At 39.9% G+C, this 19,618-nt stretch overlaps 2 protein-coding genes across 2 annotated transcripts in view; one reads left to right on the forward strand and one right to left on the reverse strand.

Moving 5' to 3' along the window:
• The window catches only part of LOC100013894 (zinc finger protein OZF-like), a 159,906-nt gene that overhangs the window by 110,168 nt on the left and 30,120 nt on the right, over positions 1-19,618 (reverse strand). The window lies entirely within an intron of this gene.
• LOC100013233 (olfactory receptor 13H1-like) lies at positions 12,115-14,127 on the forward strand. Its single transcript, XM_007492180.3, has one exon. The coding sequence runs from the start codon at positions 12,252-12,254 to the stop codon at positions 13,182-13,184; it is 933 nt and encodes a 310-aa protein (XP_007492242.1). The 5' UTR covers positions 12,115-12,251; the 3' UTR covers positions 13,185-14,127.

Genomic DNA, 19,618 nt, shown 5'->3' on the forward strand with positions numbered 1-19,618 from the left:
ACCTCATGTACAATGTTAAACAAAAACTACCGGTAAAACTGGAAAGCAATCTGGCAGAAATTAGAGATAAACCAACATCTCATACACAAGCTTCAAGGGGATAGAGAGGATTTAGATTTTTTAAAGTGGTATCATAAGCAAATTGAAGAAATGATGAAGAAATTATCTTTAGGATCCAGAGGAAGAGTTCAAGACCAAACAAGAGTATTGGTCTGGTTACTCTTGTGAATTTTAAATTTACTCCACCCTGCTTAATCTTTAGAATTCTAGCAACCAGGAATGTATACACCCCCATGTAAGGATTAAGTGTGGGGGAGAAAGGTCTATGACCTGCATGTCCTAGCAAGTGACAAATCAGAAATAACTGACTGGCCCCCTGGGCAGTCCAAAGCCAAGTTTAAGCCACCATTGGTACAGGAAGTGAAGAACTGCCTTTATATTCCATGTCACTTCATGTGAGAGGGACTTGGCCATGGAACTTGACCATGGAGGAGCTCCAACGTGAGACCTCAGACTGCTTCCCGTAGACTGTCACGTGGTGAGTGAAAAGGTTGACACCCCTTCCCTTGGCTTTCTGGAGTCACTAGCCTCTGGAGAGACCCCTCATCTTGGAGGAGGCCTCTGAACTCCTGCCTGTTTCAGACCAGGCCAGAACTGCCATCTCTCTCTTTCCCTCTCTCTCATTCCCTTAATTTCTTCCCTCTCTTGTAAATAAACCACCATAAATTCCATTCTGACTTGAGTATTTCATTGGGATTTAGAATTTAAATCCCTGGTGATCAACTAAAAATATATCCAGTCCAACCATAAATTTTACCCCTTACACTCTGAAACTGAAAGGAGGAGAATACTAGGATCTTCACCCTGAAACACACCCATCTTCAACTATAGCCCATGCTTCCCTCCCTCTCCCAAAGGCTGAAGCTTGATTGCTCACTTCTACTAATCAGGATAAGAGTTGGGATCTAAGGTCAAAGAGAGAAGTAGATGAGCTAGAAGAAATGAAGCCACAAACCTGCCGTTTAACAACTTGCCTTCTGTATAAACAAATAATTTTTCATTAGAAAAAAAATGTAATATATCAAAAATGAAAGGTTTGAATTCACCACCAATGAAGATGAAATTAAAGCAATTCTTAGGATTTATTTTGCCCAATTATGTGCCAATAAATCTGACAAACCAAGTGAAATGGAAGAATATAAAAATATAAATTGTCCAGATTAAAAGAGGAAATCAAGTATTTCAATATTCCTATCTTAGAAAAAGAAATTGAATGAGTTGTCAGTGAGTACTCTAAGAAAAAAATTTCCCAGGAACAGATGGGTTCACAAGAGAATTCTATATAAATTTTAAAGAACAACGAATTCCTCCTTTACCATATAAACTATCTGGAAAAATAGGCAAAGAAATAGTACCACAAAATTCCTTTCAAGATACAAATGTGGTGCTGATACAGAAACTAGGAAAAGCAAAAACAGAACACTTTAAAACAATTTCCCTAATAAATATTGATGCAATAAATTTAAATAAAATACTAATAAGATTGCAACAGTATATCTCAAAGATGAGATACTATAACAAGGTAGGTTTATACCAATAATGCAGGGCTTGTTCAATATTAGAGAAGCTATGAGAATTACTGACCCTATCAATAACAAAAACAACAAAAATTATATGATTATCTCAGATGCAAAAAAAGCTTTCATAAAAATACAACACCCATTCCTGTTTAAGAAAAAAAAAAGAGCAGGCAGCTAAGTGCCTCAGTTGATAGAGAACAGGCCTAGAAAAGGGAGGTTCTGAGTTCAAATTTGACCTTAGACACTTCCAAGATTTGTGATCTTGGGCACAAGATCTTGGGATCTTGCCTATTCCTTACAAATCTTCTACCTTGGAAACAATATTAGAACCTATTCTATGACAAAAGCTAAATGTTTGAAAAAATAGAGAGAGCATAGAACTAAATGCAGATTTTTTACAAATGATAAGTAGTATATTGTGAATCTTAAAAATTCTCAGACTCTACCGTGGAACATTTGGTTAGGACCATTCTCCATTTTAAAACAATGAAGGGACTTTGATCAGGAATGTGAGAATTCTAACATTACTCCACCCATACTTAGGCATACTTTAATAGTAGGGGAATATAATAGGAGAAGATAATAATATATATAATAATAATATAATATAATAAAATAATAGGGGAAGATAAAGTTGTAAAACTCCTTACTGAACAATGAAAAGTATTTAACCCATACTTAAAGTAAAGCTAAAACCCTTAAGCTGGGTCTATTTTTAGATCTAATACAAAAAGGTGCTAAGTACCTATGAAGGTCAAATTAATCACTAAAAGTTCAAGCAAGCTTAGCAAGAGGTGTGAGGTTTTAGTCTACCCAGAGAAGGTGATAACAAGGTGTGGATTAAGAATGGTCAGTCCTGTGAAAATGTCTACTGTGATTGGTAGATGTGAAAATTTAGGGGAGGTGACATAGGAGAAAATTCTCTTTAAAAGGAGGTCAGAAGGCCTCTGAAAGGTGAGTTCAGCTTGCCAAAGCTGAATTGGAGGCTGGTCTCTCTCTTGGTGGCTGAACTTAAGTTCAGCTTCCTGAGCTGGAGGGTCTCTCTGAACACTAGAATCTTGCTTGGGACAAATCTTGTGGTGAGTGGATTAAAGACTGACTGGTCTTTCTTAAAGCTCAGGCCTAGGCCAATGGCCTAGGCCCCTTTCCCATTATTTCCTCTTACTCTCTCTCTCTCCCTTTCCTTAATTCCTTAATTTGTATTAATTAAGGTCTCCATAAAACCCAGCTGACTTGGGTATATTTAGTGTTTGGGAGTTTTCCCATGGCGACTACTTTATTTTCATATAAAATCAAGACACTAAAAATTATCTTCACCAGTGTGAACAAAACCTTACAGTTTGGCCATTTACATATTTTCACAGTCACAGTTTAAGGCAACCACTCTTTTAACTGTAACAATATATATCAAGCTACAAGCCTTCCCAATAAGATCAGAGGTGAATGAAAGATGGCCATTATCATCACTAATATTCAATATTGTCCTAGAAATGTTAAGAAAAGAAATTGAAGGAATTAGAAAAGGTAGTAAGGAAACAAACCTATTACTCTTGTAGATATGATTATATACTTACAGAATCCAAGAGAATCAAAAACTAGTTGAAATAATGAACAACTTCATAGGTTCCCAAGAAAATACAATGCCTTTGAAAATGGCACACCATTAGAATACAAGGAACTTGACCAGTCTAAATAAGTAAAACAAAGTCTGATTGTTCATATCCACATATAATAACCCTTCTCCTCTCCCCACAGCCCTCCAAAAGAAAAACCTCCTGGTAGAAAGAAAATGATAGGTTGTGGTTACATTTCAGAATTTTAGTGCTGAATGGAGAAAGTTTCAGTTCTGTAGTAACATCATTTCAAGCATTCCAGTTTTACACCAAGTACATATGCCAAAAAATCAAAACCAAAACAAAAAAAAAAGCAGACAAAAGGTTGGATGATATAAAAGAGAGATTCCTGTGAAAAAAGTGAATGTAGTATTCCATTTGCAAACCCCTCATTCAAAACACACACACACACACACACACACACACACACACACAGATAAATCAATATGATAATCAAGAAAAGACTGAACATAATCAATTCTCTCATGTTCCAAGGTTATTGTTTTTTAAATGATTTTGATTTTTACAGCCCCAGAGTTCACACAAATAGAACTAGAAGTAGCAGATAGATATTGCTTTGGGGCAGATTTTAGAATAATATAAAAAGTAACTAAAAATAAGAAAGATACATCCTAAAGTGGAATAGGATTCCTCAAGAGATAATAAGTTCCTCCTTACTAGAGGTGTTCAAAAGAGGGCTGGATGACTATCAAAGAAGTCATACCTGTACCTATATCCAGGTTTAGGTAGAACTAGATGGTCTTTAACACTGACAGACCAGTATTCCTTGATCTGAGTTCTTAAATTATCAATGATTAGCAACTATTAAGCCTCTCTTAATTTTAGTCTTTTTTTTCTGTAAAATGAAAATGCTCTTTGTCTTGCTGACTTAATGGAACTCTGAAAAGATTAAATCAGATGATGATTAAAAACACTTTGGAAATTTGGAAACTGAAGCACCATCAAAATGACTGTCAACATCACTGTCATCGATAACAGTTGTAAAGTTGACAAATGAGACAGTAACCTTCCTCCTTCCTGTTTTTTTTCTAAGTAGATAACAGTCATCCTGGTGTTCTTCAACTTCAATGAGGATTTCTTGTTGTTCGGTTTGTTTTGGTCATGTTCATTTGTTGCACCCCATTTGGGGTTTTCTTGACAAAGATACTGGAGTGGTTATCCATTTCCTTCTCCAACTCATTTTACAGATGAGGAAACTGAGGCACACAATGAGGTGACTTGCCCAGGTTCCACAGTTAGGAAGTCTCTGAGGCCAGATTTGAACTCATGAAGATGAGACTTCCAGATTCTAAGCCCAGGGCTCTAACTACATCACCCAGCTGCCCTCATCCTCAATGGAGATTATGTTTGCTATATATACCGAGAAATGATGATTAGCTGCCACCAGCTATTATACTAGAGTTCACAACAGTAATAATGAAGATATGAAATATTTATAGTGCTCTATAATTTGTAAAATGTTTTGCCTATGAAAAAAGTTTTAATTATTAAAAAAAAGGTTAATGCTTTGTCTGTATCATCTTATTGGACCCTCATGATAGCCCTGTCAAATGGATATATATATATATAACTGTATCCGTGTTTTGTAGATGAGGAACATGGCTAGCAGAGAGATGAAGACAAATAATAATATGGCATAAAAATGTTCAGAAAACAGACTCAAAAAGTTCTGAGGCCTGAGGGGAAATACCCCCCCCCAAGGGAAAAGGGAATGGAGGAGAGTGGTCAGAGAAGGCTTTCTGGAGAAAATGGCATTCCTGTTGGGCACTGAACAAGGGGCAAAAATTCAAAAAATGATAATAACATTAACAAGAGCTAAAATTATGAGACTCTTGGGTAAAACATGAACTATGGACTAGAAAATCAGTAAAAGTCCTTCTCAGCTCTGACTGTATTCTAAGGACCCTTCCAACTCTGTAATTCAGTATTATATGATTCAATCACACTGATAAACTAACTACTCTTTGATGTGGTCTCTCCCTTCCCCTCTGTCTCTGTCTCTGTGTCTCTCTCTCTGTCTCTCTCTCTCTCTCTCTGTCTATCTCTCTCTGTCTGTCTCTGTCTCTGTCTCTCTCTGTTCAACCACACTGATAAACTAACTACTCTTTGATGTGGTCTCTCCCTTCCCCTCTGTCTCTGTCTCTGTCTCTCTGTCTGTCTGTCTGTCTGTCTGTCTGTCTGTCTGTCTGTCTCTCTCTCTCTCTCTCTGTCTCTCTCCCTCTCTCCCTCTCTCTCTCTCTGTCTGTCTCTGTCTCTCTCTCTGTCCCCCACTCCCCCTACAAACACACACATACACACAGACACCAAACATACACTTGAGCTGTTATAACATGTTTTCCCAGTAGATGAATTACTTAGTTTTCTGAGTGGATTCAATAACTACATCTTGACAGACTCCCCACTAATGATTCAGAAAGTTCACTCCTAGATTCCCAAGCCATTTTCAATCCTTCTCATTTTAATGAGTTCTTTGTCCCTTGATGGAACCCACCAGTAGCCCCTGGAGGAAGTAAAGAGAAGAGGTCAAGGCCAATTTTTCCTTCTCTAATTATGACACTCCTTTCATTTTGGCTCAGCCTTGATGCCAGCCCCCCACTGCAAAGGGATTCCCCTATGGCTGTGTCAGGGATTGGAAAAGAGAGTCTAGAGAGAAAGAGAGAGCATGGCCTTGGGGATGACTGGAAATCCGACTTCACCAGCTTCTTTACATTTGAAAGACTGTCTCACTTGTTCCTGCTATTTCCCTGAAGCCACCAGTTAGGCAACTAGAAGAGATGGGCTGGACATCCTTGGAGAAGACTTTCTGTTCTAGGTGGGTATTCATGGGGGACTTGGGGAAGAACAGAGTTATGGGTCAGAAATAAGGGGAAAAGAGATGGAAACAAGGGCAGTTTTCTGAATCTCTCCTCCATACTCTTGTCTCCTTATTCCTGAAGAACTGGACAAACCAGAGGATTGAGGAGTGAGAGGCTGGGGGAGAGTGGGGGGGGGGAGAGAAGAGAGAGAGAGAGAGAGAGAGAGAGAGAGAGAGAGAGAGAGAGAGAGAGAGAGAGAGAGGGAGGGAGGGAGGGAGGGAGGGAGGGGAGAAAGAGAAAGAGAGAGAGAGAGAGAGAGAAGAGAGAGAGAGAGAGAGAGAGAGAGAGAGAGAGAGAGAGAGAGAGAGAGAGAGAGAGAGAGGGAGGGAGGGAGGGAGGGAGGGGGAGAAAGAGAAAGAGAGAGAGAGAGAGAGAGAGAGAGAGAGAGAGAGAGAGAGAGAGAGAGAGAGAGAGAGAGAAAGGGCTTTGAGTAAATTCATGAGAGGGAAGTTGTGATCTGACATATTATTGAAGGATTCATCTTCATAAAATAATGAAATATCACAAGTGAAAGGCATCATAGAACATAAAGTGTTATAAAGTAGCAGAGTTGTAAGTTATTTTAGAATAACACAGCTAACATTTATATAGCACCTTAAATTTTACAAAGCACTTCTTATATATTATTTCATTTTATCCCCATGCAACTATAAGAGGAAAGTGCTATTATTACTCCCATTTTACAGATGAGGAAACTGAGGATGAGAGAGGTTACGGGACTTGTCCAGGATCACACAGCTAGGAAATGTCTAAATTAGTAGGCAAATTCCAATCTTCCTGGCTCCAAGTCAAAGTCACTTCATTAGGCAACCAGAAGCATCTAGAACAGAGAATGTCAAAGCCAAAAAGACTTTTAAAATATACAACTATATGACGATATTTCTAAAGTTGCAAGCAACTTCAGAACTACCTAGTCAAATAACCTCATTTCAGATGAGGAAATTGAGTCCCAGGGAGATTAAGTGAACTGTACAAGAATATATAAAAACATAAAAGAATGTCAGAATTGTAAGAGACCTTAAAATAGTGGCAATATAAATATGTAGGTAAAATTTTTAAAAGTCAATCCTACTTCAGACCTGGGTTCAAATTTGACCTAAGATATTTTCTGCCTTGGAAAAGTCACTTAACCCTGTGTGCCTAGCATTTCTCTTCTGTCTTAGTAGGGGAAAGAAAGAAAAATAGGAGGGAGGAAGGAAGGGAGGGAAGAAATGCTCACTTCAATCCACTCTTTCCAAAGAAATGAGATGAAATGATTGATTGTGGTGACTCAACAAGTGGACAAACTAAGACTTATAGCCTGGCCGCATTTAGCATTTCTTTGGTAGGTACTATAGACATTAAGATGATGATTGCATAGATGAGAAGAACTGAGACTCAGAGAGGCTAAGAACACATAAAGGAGCAAGAGTGAAAAAAGCAAAATTAGAACACAAGTCCTCCTCATTCTAAGTTCAACATTCTGGTGACTCAGCCACGTTGCTCTCTCTCAACGAGAATCAGGACAACAGGAAGCCATGATTACTGGCTCTGTCCAGCCTCTGAGGCAGCAGGGTCTGAATCAATGACAATCAGTCAATTCATCTGGCCCAACGTGACTTTAAAGTGTTTTCCCCCACCATGGACTTAGCTGCTGACTGAATCAAATTAACTGATCCCTCGTGCCTGTGTCTCACGCGATCAGAGCGTCTTGAAGAAGCTTTAGCACATCCAGAAGGGTGACCAGGAGCACGAGGGGGCTCTAAACAGGTTCTAGAGGACTGGCTGATGGAACGAGAGTGTGACTAGACAGAGTGGAGCAGTGATGTATGATCCCAGGGAATGGCCACTTTCTGAAGGGCTGTCACAGGGAGGGGGAATCGGGCTTGTTCTGCACAGCTTTAAGTTCAGAGAATGAAGACCCAGATTCAAGCCTCAGCTTTGACTTCATGCACATTGCCTCGTGCCTCGGTTTCCCCATCTGTAAAATGAGGAGATGAGAATCTCTCCGTTTCCTTCCAGCTCTCTGGAACTACGATCCTCTAATTCTCCACGTTACATGGAAGCGGGTACCAGCTCAAATAAAAACTCCCCAATAAGCAGCGCTAGGGAGCAGCCTTCCTCACAAGGGAGTGAGCTCTCTGTCATGACTGGCTTCAAGAAGGTCTAGGGTGTCTTATGAAGGGAGGGGGAGAGGCATGGCCATCCTTCATTAGGTGAATGGAGAGGAACAGAAAAAAAGACCTCTACAGTCCTTTCCAGTGAGGCGAGATCAAATGAACTTCTGGTCAAGGACAGAATTCCAACTTTATGATCTCATAAATTACTGTTGGGAGGTGACATCGTGGAAAAGGCCCAGGAGGCACTGTCAGTGGAGCTCAGGTTGAGTCTTAGAGCTGCCTCTTTCCCAGGGGACCGCAGGGCTCTGCCCGGGCCTCTTGGCTCATGTCAATGAAATCTCTTCTGCATACGGGGCATGCATTAGAGGATCTATGAGGTCCCCCAACTCTAAATCTAGCTCTAATCTGTGCTCCTGTGATGGCATCCTCTGGGCACAGACCCAGGCCAAGAGGCTGCAGCCTCTGACTTGCCTGGCATGTCTTTCTGACTATCTTTTCTGAAAACCCCATGACAGAGACCTCACTCTCCAATGAGGAGGCTCCTGCTCCCCAGCTCCCCAGCTCTGCTTCTCTGAGACTTTATACTGGGCCTAAACTTGCTTCTGTGCCTTAGAAAATCAAAGGATCCCACTTCTAGAGGGCTGCAAGGAAGCTCAGATGGGAGGTAAATAACTTGCTGAGAGTGTCACCGCTAGCAAGTGTCTGAGGATGGATTTGAACTCTGGTGTTCCTGACGCTGGGTCTCGCACTCAGTCCACTGTGGTGCCACCCAGAGGCCCACAGATGGGCAGGCAGTGCCTCAGAGGGTTGCAAGGCCTTTCTCGGGGGGCCGAAGCTCATCCAGGGAGAAAGCCTCTGACGTTCGGGCTCTGGAGGATGGACGCATCTCACTAAGTGCCAGACGGTGCCTGGCAAGGCTCCCCTGAATGAACACGCTGGAATAGGACCGAATTTGTTCCTTGGCACCCATCTTCCAGGCCGGGATCTTTGTGCAAGCAAATGCAGTTACAATCCTTAAATCCTACAGTTCCTTAAAGACTCTGTGATGACCCGACAGTAGGCAAAGGAGAGGCAGGAGCCGGTCGTCCAGGGCAGGTCCTGTATTGATGGCTCTTCTATACGCTGGAAGGAGTGTGCTTTGTTTTGCTTTGTTTTGTTTTTTCAGAAAATGACAAGGAAAACAGCCTATACTTAGGCAGCAAAATACAGAAGTTATAACATATGCTATACGTAACTCCAGTTGATGGTCCTGGTAACCGGGGAATCGCCATTACTATTATCCCCTTTTTAGAGATGAAGAAACGGAGGCAGACAGGGCTCAGGTGACTTGCTGAAGAGGCTGGACTTGAACTTGGCCCTTCCTGACTCCGGGTCTGACACTCTGCTATATCATCTGGCTGCCTCAACAGAGGAGGAGGCTGTGCCTCAGAGAGTTTCAGAGATGAACCTTCTCAGGGTCACAAAGCTAAGAAATTAGAGCTCGGACTTGTACCCAGGATTCCTGGCTCTGGGTGCACTGCTCTTTCTTAATAGAATGCTGGAGCTGGGAGAGGTCCGAACCATTGACTGGGCTGACGTCACACAGCAGAGTCTCGGAGGAAGCCTGGATCCTCTCGTGCCACAGAGCATCCTTCCTACCACCCCACACTGCCCCAAGGTAGGATAAAGAGCTGGCGGCCCCGTGTTCCAGTCTCATTGGATTTCCCTAGCAGATGACAGTATAGACACAGGAATGGAAGGAACCTCAGAGGTCCTCTTGCCCTCCCCCCTATTTTACAGATCAGGAAACTGAGGCTTAGAGGGGATAAGTGACTTATCCAGAGTACGACAGTGAATCTGGAGCATGGCTGGAGCTACAACCTAACTTTCATGACCCCCAGTCCAGAGGTCTACCCAAAACTCTCACACTGAAAAAAGATTGCCTAAAGCAACAGAAGGAAATATAGTCTCCAAATAAGGTAAATGAGTTCAGGCATAAGTGTTGCAAAATAAGAAGAAAAAGAAAAAAAAGAAAATCACTGCCTATATTATTTTTTTAAACCCTTACTTCCCATCTTAGAATCAATACTGTGTGTTGCTTCCAAAGCCGAAGAGCAGTAAGGGCTGGGCAATGAGGATTAAGTGACTTGTCCAGGGTCACAGAGCTAGGAAGTATCTGAGGCCAGATTCGAAACCAGGACCTCCTGTCTCTAGTCCTGGCTCTCAATCCACTGAATCACATAGCTGTACTCAATTGCTTCTACTATAATAATTATTAGAGTCCACTCAGGAACACAGTTGACCTAAAATCAGGAACTCGAGGTTCAAATCCAACTAGTTCAAATTGGCCAGAGTTCCATGACCCTAGACAAGTCACTTCACCTATGTCTGCCTCAGTTTCCTCATTTGTAAAATGGAGGTAAGGGCAGCACCTACCTCCTGGGGATGTTGTGAGTATCGAATGGATCATACATGTAAAGCCCTTTGCAAACGCTAAGTTATCTATGCTGTCATTCATTTCTTGAATTTCACACATCTTACAGAACCAAACTCCCACCGAGCAATGTCTCCTCAAAACCCATTATCAGCGAGCTCTTGAAACGCCTCACAATTTCTCATTCAGACTGGACAGTGTCAAATTTGTAGGGAGAAGAGTTTGGATTCCAGGCGAGTGATTTGCCCTCCATCCTAGGAATCCCTCCATGAAACCGTCATTGTCTCAGAATGTCAGGGGACAGGAGCATGCTAACCTAGCCAAAACCGATTTCTGAAGCATTTGTGCTCCCTGTCTCAGGAGGAGTGGGCCAAAGACAACCATCTAGTAAAACCCCAGCCCAGAGAGTTGAGATGCCTTTCCCAAAGCCACCGAGCAAATTACTGAGAGCTCTGCAACCAGAAGGCAACGCCCTGCTGTCTCCAAGTGGGCTGGAAGCTATAAAGCACAATGCACACGTGAATGGCTTTTTGATTATCATAATTTCTAGCCATCACCACAATTGATCGTAGTTCCATAACCTACTGCTGGAAAGGGCCCTGAAGGCCAGCCCAACACCTTCATTCTGTAGACGAAGAAATAGATCCAGAGAAGTTAAGTGATTTGTCCAAGTAATGTGTTTTTCCCAGTGAAATATCATCTCCTTGAGAGTAGAGATGATTTTTATTTTTCGTCTTTGCATTCCCAACTCCTCTACAAGAGGCATCTTAGAATACTGGATGGAACTAGCCTAACCCAGGCAGGCTTCAGGTCAAGCTCCACCTCTAATCAATATCGGCTGTTTGCATTGAACAAATCACCAAACCCCTCACTGATAGACAAGGTGTTGACCTGTATTCGAGAAGATGTTTACTCATCTGGGAGTTCTCCATACCAATAAAATCACAGGTCCATTCCCTATCCCTAGTCCTATCTTGAAGTCCAAAGCCCAATTGCTGGCATAGAACAGGTACTTCAAAAATTCTCATAAACTGATTGGCTGAAGTATCCAAGACAGGATTTGAAACCAAATAATCTGTCACCATAGCCAGGACTCACTGCTGCACAATTATGAACACCTTAATCCTATATAAAGAACTCACCATTATGGAAGTCATCGGGAATGTTTGACTGCTGTGTCCTAGCCATAAAAGATCTTTCAGGGGCAGCTACGGGGCACAATGGATAGGAGTTGGGAGGATATGAGTTCAAATCTGGTCTCAGACACTTCCTAGCTGGGTGATCCTGGGCAAGTCACTTAACCCCCTTTGCCTAATCATTACCCCTTTGTCTTAGAATTGTTACTAAGATAGAAAGTAAGAGTTTAAAAAAAAATCTTTCAGGTCCTATCAAGATAGAACATTTCCAATCAGAGACTCAATAAAAGAGTGGGTAGCCATCACTTGTAGACTAGCTTCATTAAGTAAAGAATGAATTATTACCAGATTTTTGGCTTCCAATTAACTAATTTTTTCAGTCCTCAGCAACTCAGGAAGATTTTCTATGGAGATGTGGAAAACTTCATTTCTGATTTGAAAATTACAAAATGTAGGTGAAGAGCACTCTGGGATCCAATGAGGCTCATTCTGTTGTGTTTTCCCACTTAGTGACAAAAATAAAGAAGGAAGGTGATGGATGGAAGAAATAACACACCTGTGACCTATTTCATTCTGATTGGGCTGTCAGAGTACCCCAGGGCTCAAGCCATCTTCTTCTGCCTATTACTGGTATGCTATCTTGTCATCTTGCTGGGAAATGTCCTTATTCTCTTCTTGATTCACTATGATTCCCGTCTCCACACACCCATGTACTTCTTCCTCAGCAACCTCTCCTTCCTGGACATCTGCTACACCTCAGCGAGTGTTCCTCAGATGATCATTAACTGTTTAGTCACAATTCCCATCATCTCCCTGGGTGAGTGCTTGGTCCAGATGTGTGCTAGCCTTTACTTGGGGGTGGTGGAATGCCTTCTGCTGGCCATCATGGCCTATGACCGTTGCATAGCCATTGGTGACCCTTTGCGCTACTCGGTGAGGATGGGTCCCCAGCTCTGTGCCCAGCTGGCAGGAGCAGCCTGGGTCTCAGCCTTTCTCCTCACTGTGATACCAACCCTGACCACACCACTAGAGTTCTGTGGCCACCACATCATCAACCACTTCTCCTGTGAGCTCTTGGCTGTCATCAAACTCGCCTGTAATGATCTGAGGTACAATGAATATTTTATGATGGCATCCAGTTTTCTCACCCTCCTGCTACCCTTTGCCTTCATCCTTGCTTCCTATGGGCGCATCCTCAGGGCTGTGCTGAAGATGCATTCAACTAAAGGTCGAAAGAAGGCTTTCTCCACCTGTAGCTCCCATCTCACTGTGGTAATTATCTTCTATGGCACAGCCATCTCCATGTACATGATGCCCCAGGACAAGGCCAGCAGGGACCAGGACAAGATTATCTCCATGGTGTATCTTGTTGTCACACCCATGCTTAACCCCCTTATCTACAGCCTCCGGAACAAGGATGTGAAGGGGGCCTTACAGAAACTACTGGGAGAGAAGAATGTCCCATAGAAAGAGATCTTTGGATCCCTTTTCTGTAGCCCAAAGGTGAAGGCTATCACTGCTGTTAAAATACAATTAGTGAAAATTAAAGTGGCTGGATATCAAGACAATCATTGGTTTTACACAGAGTCCTCCAATTACCACGATTGCTCTGTGGTACTTTTTTTCGTTTGTTTATCTGTTCATTTATTTGTTTAGACCGAGTCTCCCCATGTCACCAAAGATAGAGATGCAGTAGCCATTCATTGGCCCAATCCCACTACTGTCTAGTATGGGAGCTTTGAAGTGCTCTATTTCCACCATGGGCTGATTCTCCCTTCCTTAAGCAGCCTGATCAGCTCCTATTCTTGAGGACTTACCATAATGGTGCTGGACTTATTGTGGACATCTAAGCAGCTCAGAACTGCCCAAATTTCTGGGATTGGAGGCATACATCACTATATCCCATATGTTGTACTTTCAAACCCACCCCTATATAAATGGTGCAGAGACTTTGAGAGTTGTAATCTCAGAAATGTATCACTGGCTGTGTCAGAAAGGTCTTACCCCAAAGATCTACCCCACCCACCCATGCCACTACAGAGGTACAGCACCCAGGTACCTGGGAGGAAGAAAAATCCAAATGTCACACACAATTCCTCTGGCTTCCTTCCAATGGATAACTATTAAAAAAAGACAGAAGCAACATCCAAGTTGGAGACGCATCCCAGATAATGAAACCAGTCATGGGTTTATATTGTCTAAGGTGATTTTAAATGGAATTTCTCTTTCTAACTCCTGCTGGGTATACACATGATAGAAATAGTCATTAAAAAAAAAACCTCTTACAAGTGAATTCTATCAAACATTCAAATAACAGCTAATCCCAATACTACACAAACTATTTGACAAAATAAGTAAAGAAGCTTTACCATATTTCTTTTATGACACAAATATGGTACTGATTGCAAAGCCAGGCAGAGAAATAAAATAAATAAATAATTAATTTTATATAATATTATATAATTTATATAAGAAATAATTAATTAAAAATAAATAAATTAAATAAATAAAAACAGAAAAATAAAACTATAGACCAATCTCCTTAATGAAAAGAGATGCAAAAATCTTAAATAGAATACTAGCAAAAAGACTCCAGCAAGTGACCACGAGGATATTCACTATGATCATGTGGGATTTATACCAGGAATGCAATGGTGGTTTAATATTGGGAAAATCATACACATAATTGACCATATCAACAAGCAGACCAACAAAAATTACATGATTATCTCAATAGATGCAGAAAAAGCCTTTGACAAAATACAACACTCATTACTATTGAAAACACTAGAAAGTATAGGAATAGAAGGGTCTTTCCTAAAAATAATAAACAGTATATAGCTAAAACCATCAGCAAGCATCATCTGCAATGGGGATAAATTAGAAGCCTTCCCAATAAGATCAGGAGTGAAACAAGGATGTCCATTATCACATCTATTATTTAACATTATATTAGAAATATTAGCAGTAGCAATCAGAGAAGAAAAAGAAATTGAAGGTATTAAAATAGGCAATGAGGAGACCAAGTTATCACTGTTTGCGGATATGATCGTGTACTTAAAGAGAAATCCATTAAAAAGCTAGTGGAAATAATCAACAACTTTAGCAAAGTTGCAGGACACAAAATAAACCCACACAAATCATCAGCACTTCTATATATTTCCAACATAACTCAGCAGCAGGAGTTTAAAATCACACTAGACAATATAAAATACTTCGGAATCTATCTGCCGAGGCAAACACAGGAACTATATGAACACAACTACAAAACAATTTCCACACAATTAAAACTAGATCTAAACAACTGGAAAAACATCAATTGCTCATGGGCAGGATGAACTAACAATAAAAATGGCAATCCTACCCAAATTAATTTACTTGTTTAGTTTCATATCTATCAAAGTACCAAGAAGCTTTTTTACTGAATTAGAAAAAAACTATAATAAAGTTCATTTGGAAGAACAAAAGATCAAGAATGTCAAGGGAAATAATGGGAAAAAATGTGAAGGATGGGGACCTAGCAGTACCAGATCTTAAACTGCACTATAAAGCAGTGGTCATCAAAACAATATAGTACTAGCTAAGAGACAGAAGGAAGGATCAATGGAATAGACTTGGGGTAAATGCCCTCAGCAAGACAGTATGCAACAAACCCAAAGATCACAGCTTCAGGTTCAAAAAACCACTATTTGACAAAAACTGCTGGGAAAATTGGAAAACAGTAGGGGAGAAATTAGGTTTGGATCAACATCTCACACCCTACACTAAGATAAACTCAGAATGGGTGAATGACTTGAACATCAAGAAGGAAACTATAAATAAATTAGGTGAATATAGAATAGTATACCTGTCAGATCTATAGGAAAGGAAAGAATTTAAGACCAAGCAAGAGATAGAGAATATCACAAAATATAAAATAATTTTGATTACATTAAATTAAAAAGGGTTTGTACAAACAAAACCAATGTGACCAAAATCAGACAGGAAGCAACAAATTGGGGGGAAAATCTTTATAACAAAAACATCTGACAAATATCTAATTACTCAAATTTATAAGGAACTAAATCAATAGTACAAAAAAAATTAAGCCATTCCCTAATTGATAAATGGGCAAGGGACATGAATAGGCAATTTTCAGATAAAGAAATCAAAACTATCAATAAGCATATGAAAAATTGCTATAAATCTCTCATAATTAGAGAAATGCAAATCAAAACAACTTTGATGTACTACCTCACAGCTAGCAGATTAGCTAATATGACAGCAAAGGAAAGTAATAAATGTTGGAGAGAATGTGGCAAAATTGGGACACTAATACATGCTGGTGGAGTTGTGAATTGATCCAATCATTCTGGAAGCCAATTTGGAATTATGCCCAAAGGACACTAAAAGACTACCTGCCCTTTGATCCAGCCATACCACTGCTGGGTTTGTACCCCAAAGAGATAATAAGGGAAAAGACCTGTACCAAAATATAGCCACACTCTTTGTGGTGTCAAAAAATTGGAAAATGAGGGGATGTCCCTTGATTGGGGAATGGCTGAACAAATTGTGGTATCTGTTGGTGATGGAATACTATTGTGCTGAAAGGAATATTGAACTGGAGGAATTCCGTGTGAACTGGAAAGACCTCTAGAAATTGATGCAGAGTGAGAGGAGCAGAACCAGAACATTATACACAGAGACTGATACACTGTGGTACAATCGAATATAATGGACTTCTCTACTAGCAGCAATGCAATGATCCAGGACAATTCTAGTTGTGTCCATATAATTTCTGTGTTTGTCTTAGCAGATAGATTCCCAAATATTTTATATTGTCTAGCGTGATTTTAAATGGAATTTCTCTAACTCTTGCTGCTGAGTTGTATTGGAAATATATAGAAATGTTGATGATGTATGTGGGTTTATTTTGTATACTGCAACTTTGCTAAAGTTGTTGATTATTTCCACTAGCTTTTTAGTGGATTCTCTAGGATTCTTTAAGTAGACCACCACATCTGCAAAGAGTGATTGAGAGTTTAGTCTCCTCATTGCCTATTTTAATTTCTTCAATTTCTTTTTCTTCTCTAATTGCTACCACTAGTGTTTCTAGTACAATGTTAAGTAATAGATGTGATAATGGGCATCCCTGTTTTACTCCTGATCTTATTGGGAAGGTTTCTAATTTATCCCTATTGCAGATGATGCTTGCTGATGGTTTTAGATATATACTGTTTATTATTTTTAGGAAATAATAACTTTCTATACTATTCCTATACTTTCTAGTGTTTTCAATTGGAATGAGTGTTGTATTTTGTCAAAGGCTTTTTCTGCATCTATCGAAATAATCATATGATTTTTGTTGGTTTGCTTGTTGATATGGTCAATTATGTATATGGTTCTCCTAATATTAAACCACTATTGCATTCCTGGTATAAATCCCACTGATCCAGGACAATTCTGAGGGACTTATGAGAAAGAACATTATTCACATCCAGAGAAAGAACGGTGGGAGCAGAAACATGGAAGAAAAACATCTGCTTGGTCACATGGTTGAATGGGGATATGACTAGGGGCGTAGACTCCAAACGATCACTCTAGTGCAAACATTAATAATATGGAAATAGGTCTTGATCAGGGATATGTGTGGAACCCAGTGGAACTGCTCATGGGCTACAGGAGGGGAAGGGAAGAGGGGAGGTAAAGAACATGAATCAATTTTTAAAAACACTCTTACTTTCTGTCTTACAGTCACTACTAAGTATCAATTCCAAGGCAGAAGAGTGGTAAGGGCTAGACAATTGGGATTAAGAGACTTGTCCAGAGGCACACATCTAGGAACAATCTAAGGCTACCCAGCTGCTCCAGTCATGGATTTTTAATCATAAGATCTATAGTCTGACTCTATCACTTAGTACTTACAAGACCTAGATTATGTCAGTTCATTTCTTGGTTTCCTCAACCACAACATGAAACATTTGAACTCGATGATGTTAAAGTTCTTCCAGCTCTGAATCTTTGACCCTTTTAAGAAGTACTCCCCACAAATACATTGAAAAGTTCCATGATGGTAGACAGTCTATTTGCTACCAATCACCACTCTTTGTGTCCCAAATTAACCTGATTTGCCTCACCTCTACATGCTTGTAAGTGCATCGAAATGCAGCTGAGTTCCAATCAACTAGGTATTTTTCTTATCTATAGAATGTAATCTTATTTACACCACCACCACCCCTATCCATAATGCTGACAAAAGACAAGAAATCTCCCCTTGTTATCCCAAGCTGCCAAGCTTGAAATAAACCATATTGCCCTCTCAGAAAACTTCTTCCACAGTTCCTCAAACTTGGTTACTTTTCAAGGGCCTGCCAAAACAACTACCATCATTTCTCTTCAAAGTGGCACTTTCATTTCTCTTGCCTTCCTCAGAGTGCCCTCTAGCGTCTTTAATATTCTCATGTACCTATCTATACAGGCACAAGCATATTGAATAACTTGGTCAGAACCTCAGACAGCTCCTTACTCTTAGGTTAGATCCAGCCTTTAAAGTGTCCAGAAAAGATAAAGGTTTATTTTTTTTAACCTAAATATAGAACTTTGCATTTACATATCTTAAATTTCAGTTTACTTATTTCAGAATATTTTTCCAGTCTGTCAAGATTTTCTTGTATTTTGATTCTCTTTTCCATTGTGCTAAATTCATGCCAGAATTGTCAAGCTACTTACTGTTATCTTCATCTTAGTTGTACAAGATAAAACTAGAGTACATAGTTCTGCACTAAAGACTGACGTTGAGTTAGCATTAACCTGTTCATTAACTAGGAACACTTTTTCAATTAATCCATCAAATGACTTTTAGAGGGTTGCTCAGTTATACTTTTGTCTGACATGCAGATAATATTTCTCCATTTTATGATAGGGATGTAAATTCACAAACAAACATTTCAGGGTCAACTCTTTGTAAGCCATTACACATATTATATTAGTAAGTGAGAAAGCTAAATTCAATTAAAGGTTGATTAGATTTGCAAAGAAAAAATTTTAATATTTTATAAAGTTTTATTATTAATAACTAAAGCAAAGAACTGCCTGACCAGCCCAGACACAGGTCAAAAAAAGGAAGAGGGAGGAGTTACAGCCACTTAAATACCATCACAAAAAATGCAAGGATGCAGTAAAAGGGAATTTGGGGAAATACTAAGGGACTTCTGGAGGATGAAGTCCAAAGGCTCAAAATTTCCATTTATACATACCCCCCCCCCGGGGTTCCTATTGGGAAACCAGTTTTCCCAAAAAGATCATGGAAACATAATCAATTTTAAAATTGCAATAATTTGTAGATAAAAGGGGGGAAAAGACAAAACCAATGATTAGTAGGTTGACAAAAAGCCAATTTTGGGGCAGTCCTCTTTGGCATAAGAGTATACATTCAAAATGAAGGCATTTCAACGCCCCATGGTTGAAATGGTGTACAGAAACCAGTTTTTCAGAACCACGAGCAATCCTCCAAACATGAAGGTGTTTCTAGCAGCCCTCTATATCCCCCATAAAAAAAGTCACAGAATATCTTAACTAAAAGAAACACGAGTTCTTTTAATCCAATATTTACCTGAATATAAACCATCTTTACAGCATCACAAGTATCCTAGCCTCTGCTTACAAATTTCCACAAATGGGGGAGGACTCTCTTCCCAAGTCAGTCCACTCCAATTTTGGAAAGCATTCGTGGTCTGGAGGGTTTTGTTACAAAGTCTTAATGTGCATCTCCACATGTCTAACTGAAGCTCTGGCTTTTAACCTCTAGTCACAAATAAAATATTGTCTAATTTTTCCTTCTTTAGGCCAAAGCATTAGTCCTTTGAAGAAAGTGATATTACCTCTGTATTACCTACTTCTTCTCCAGAGAAAATTTTTCAAGA

Source organism: Monodelphis domestica, chromosome 4, assembly GCF_027887165.1.
Source record: "Monodelphis domestica isolate mMonDom1 chromosome 4, mMonDom1.pri, whole genome shotgun sequence".
Classification (NCBI taxonomy): Eukaryota; Metazoa; Chordata; class Mammalia; order Didelphimorphia; family Didelphidae; genus Monodelphis; species Monodelphis domestica.

Coding starts and splice junctions, on each gene's coding strand:
- LOC100013233 (XM_007492180.3), top strand. CDS start 12,252: ATGGATGGAAGAAATAACACACCTGTGACCTATTTCATTCTGATTGGG.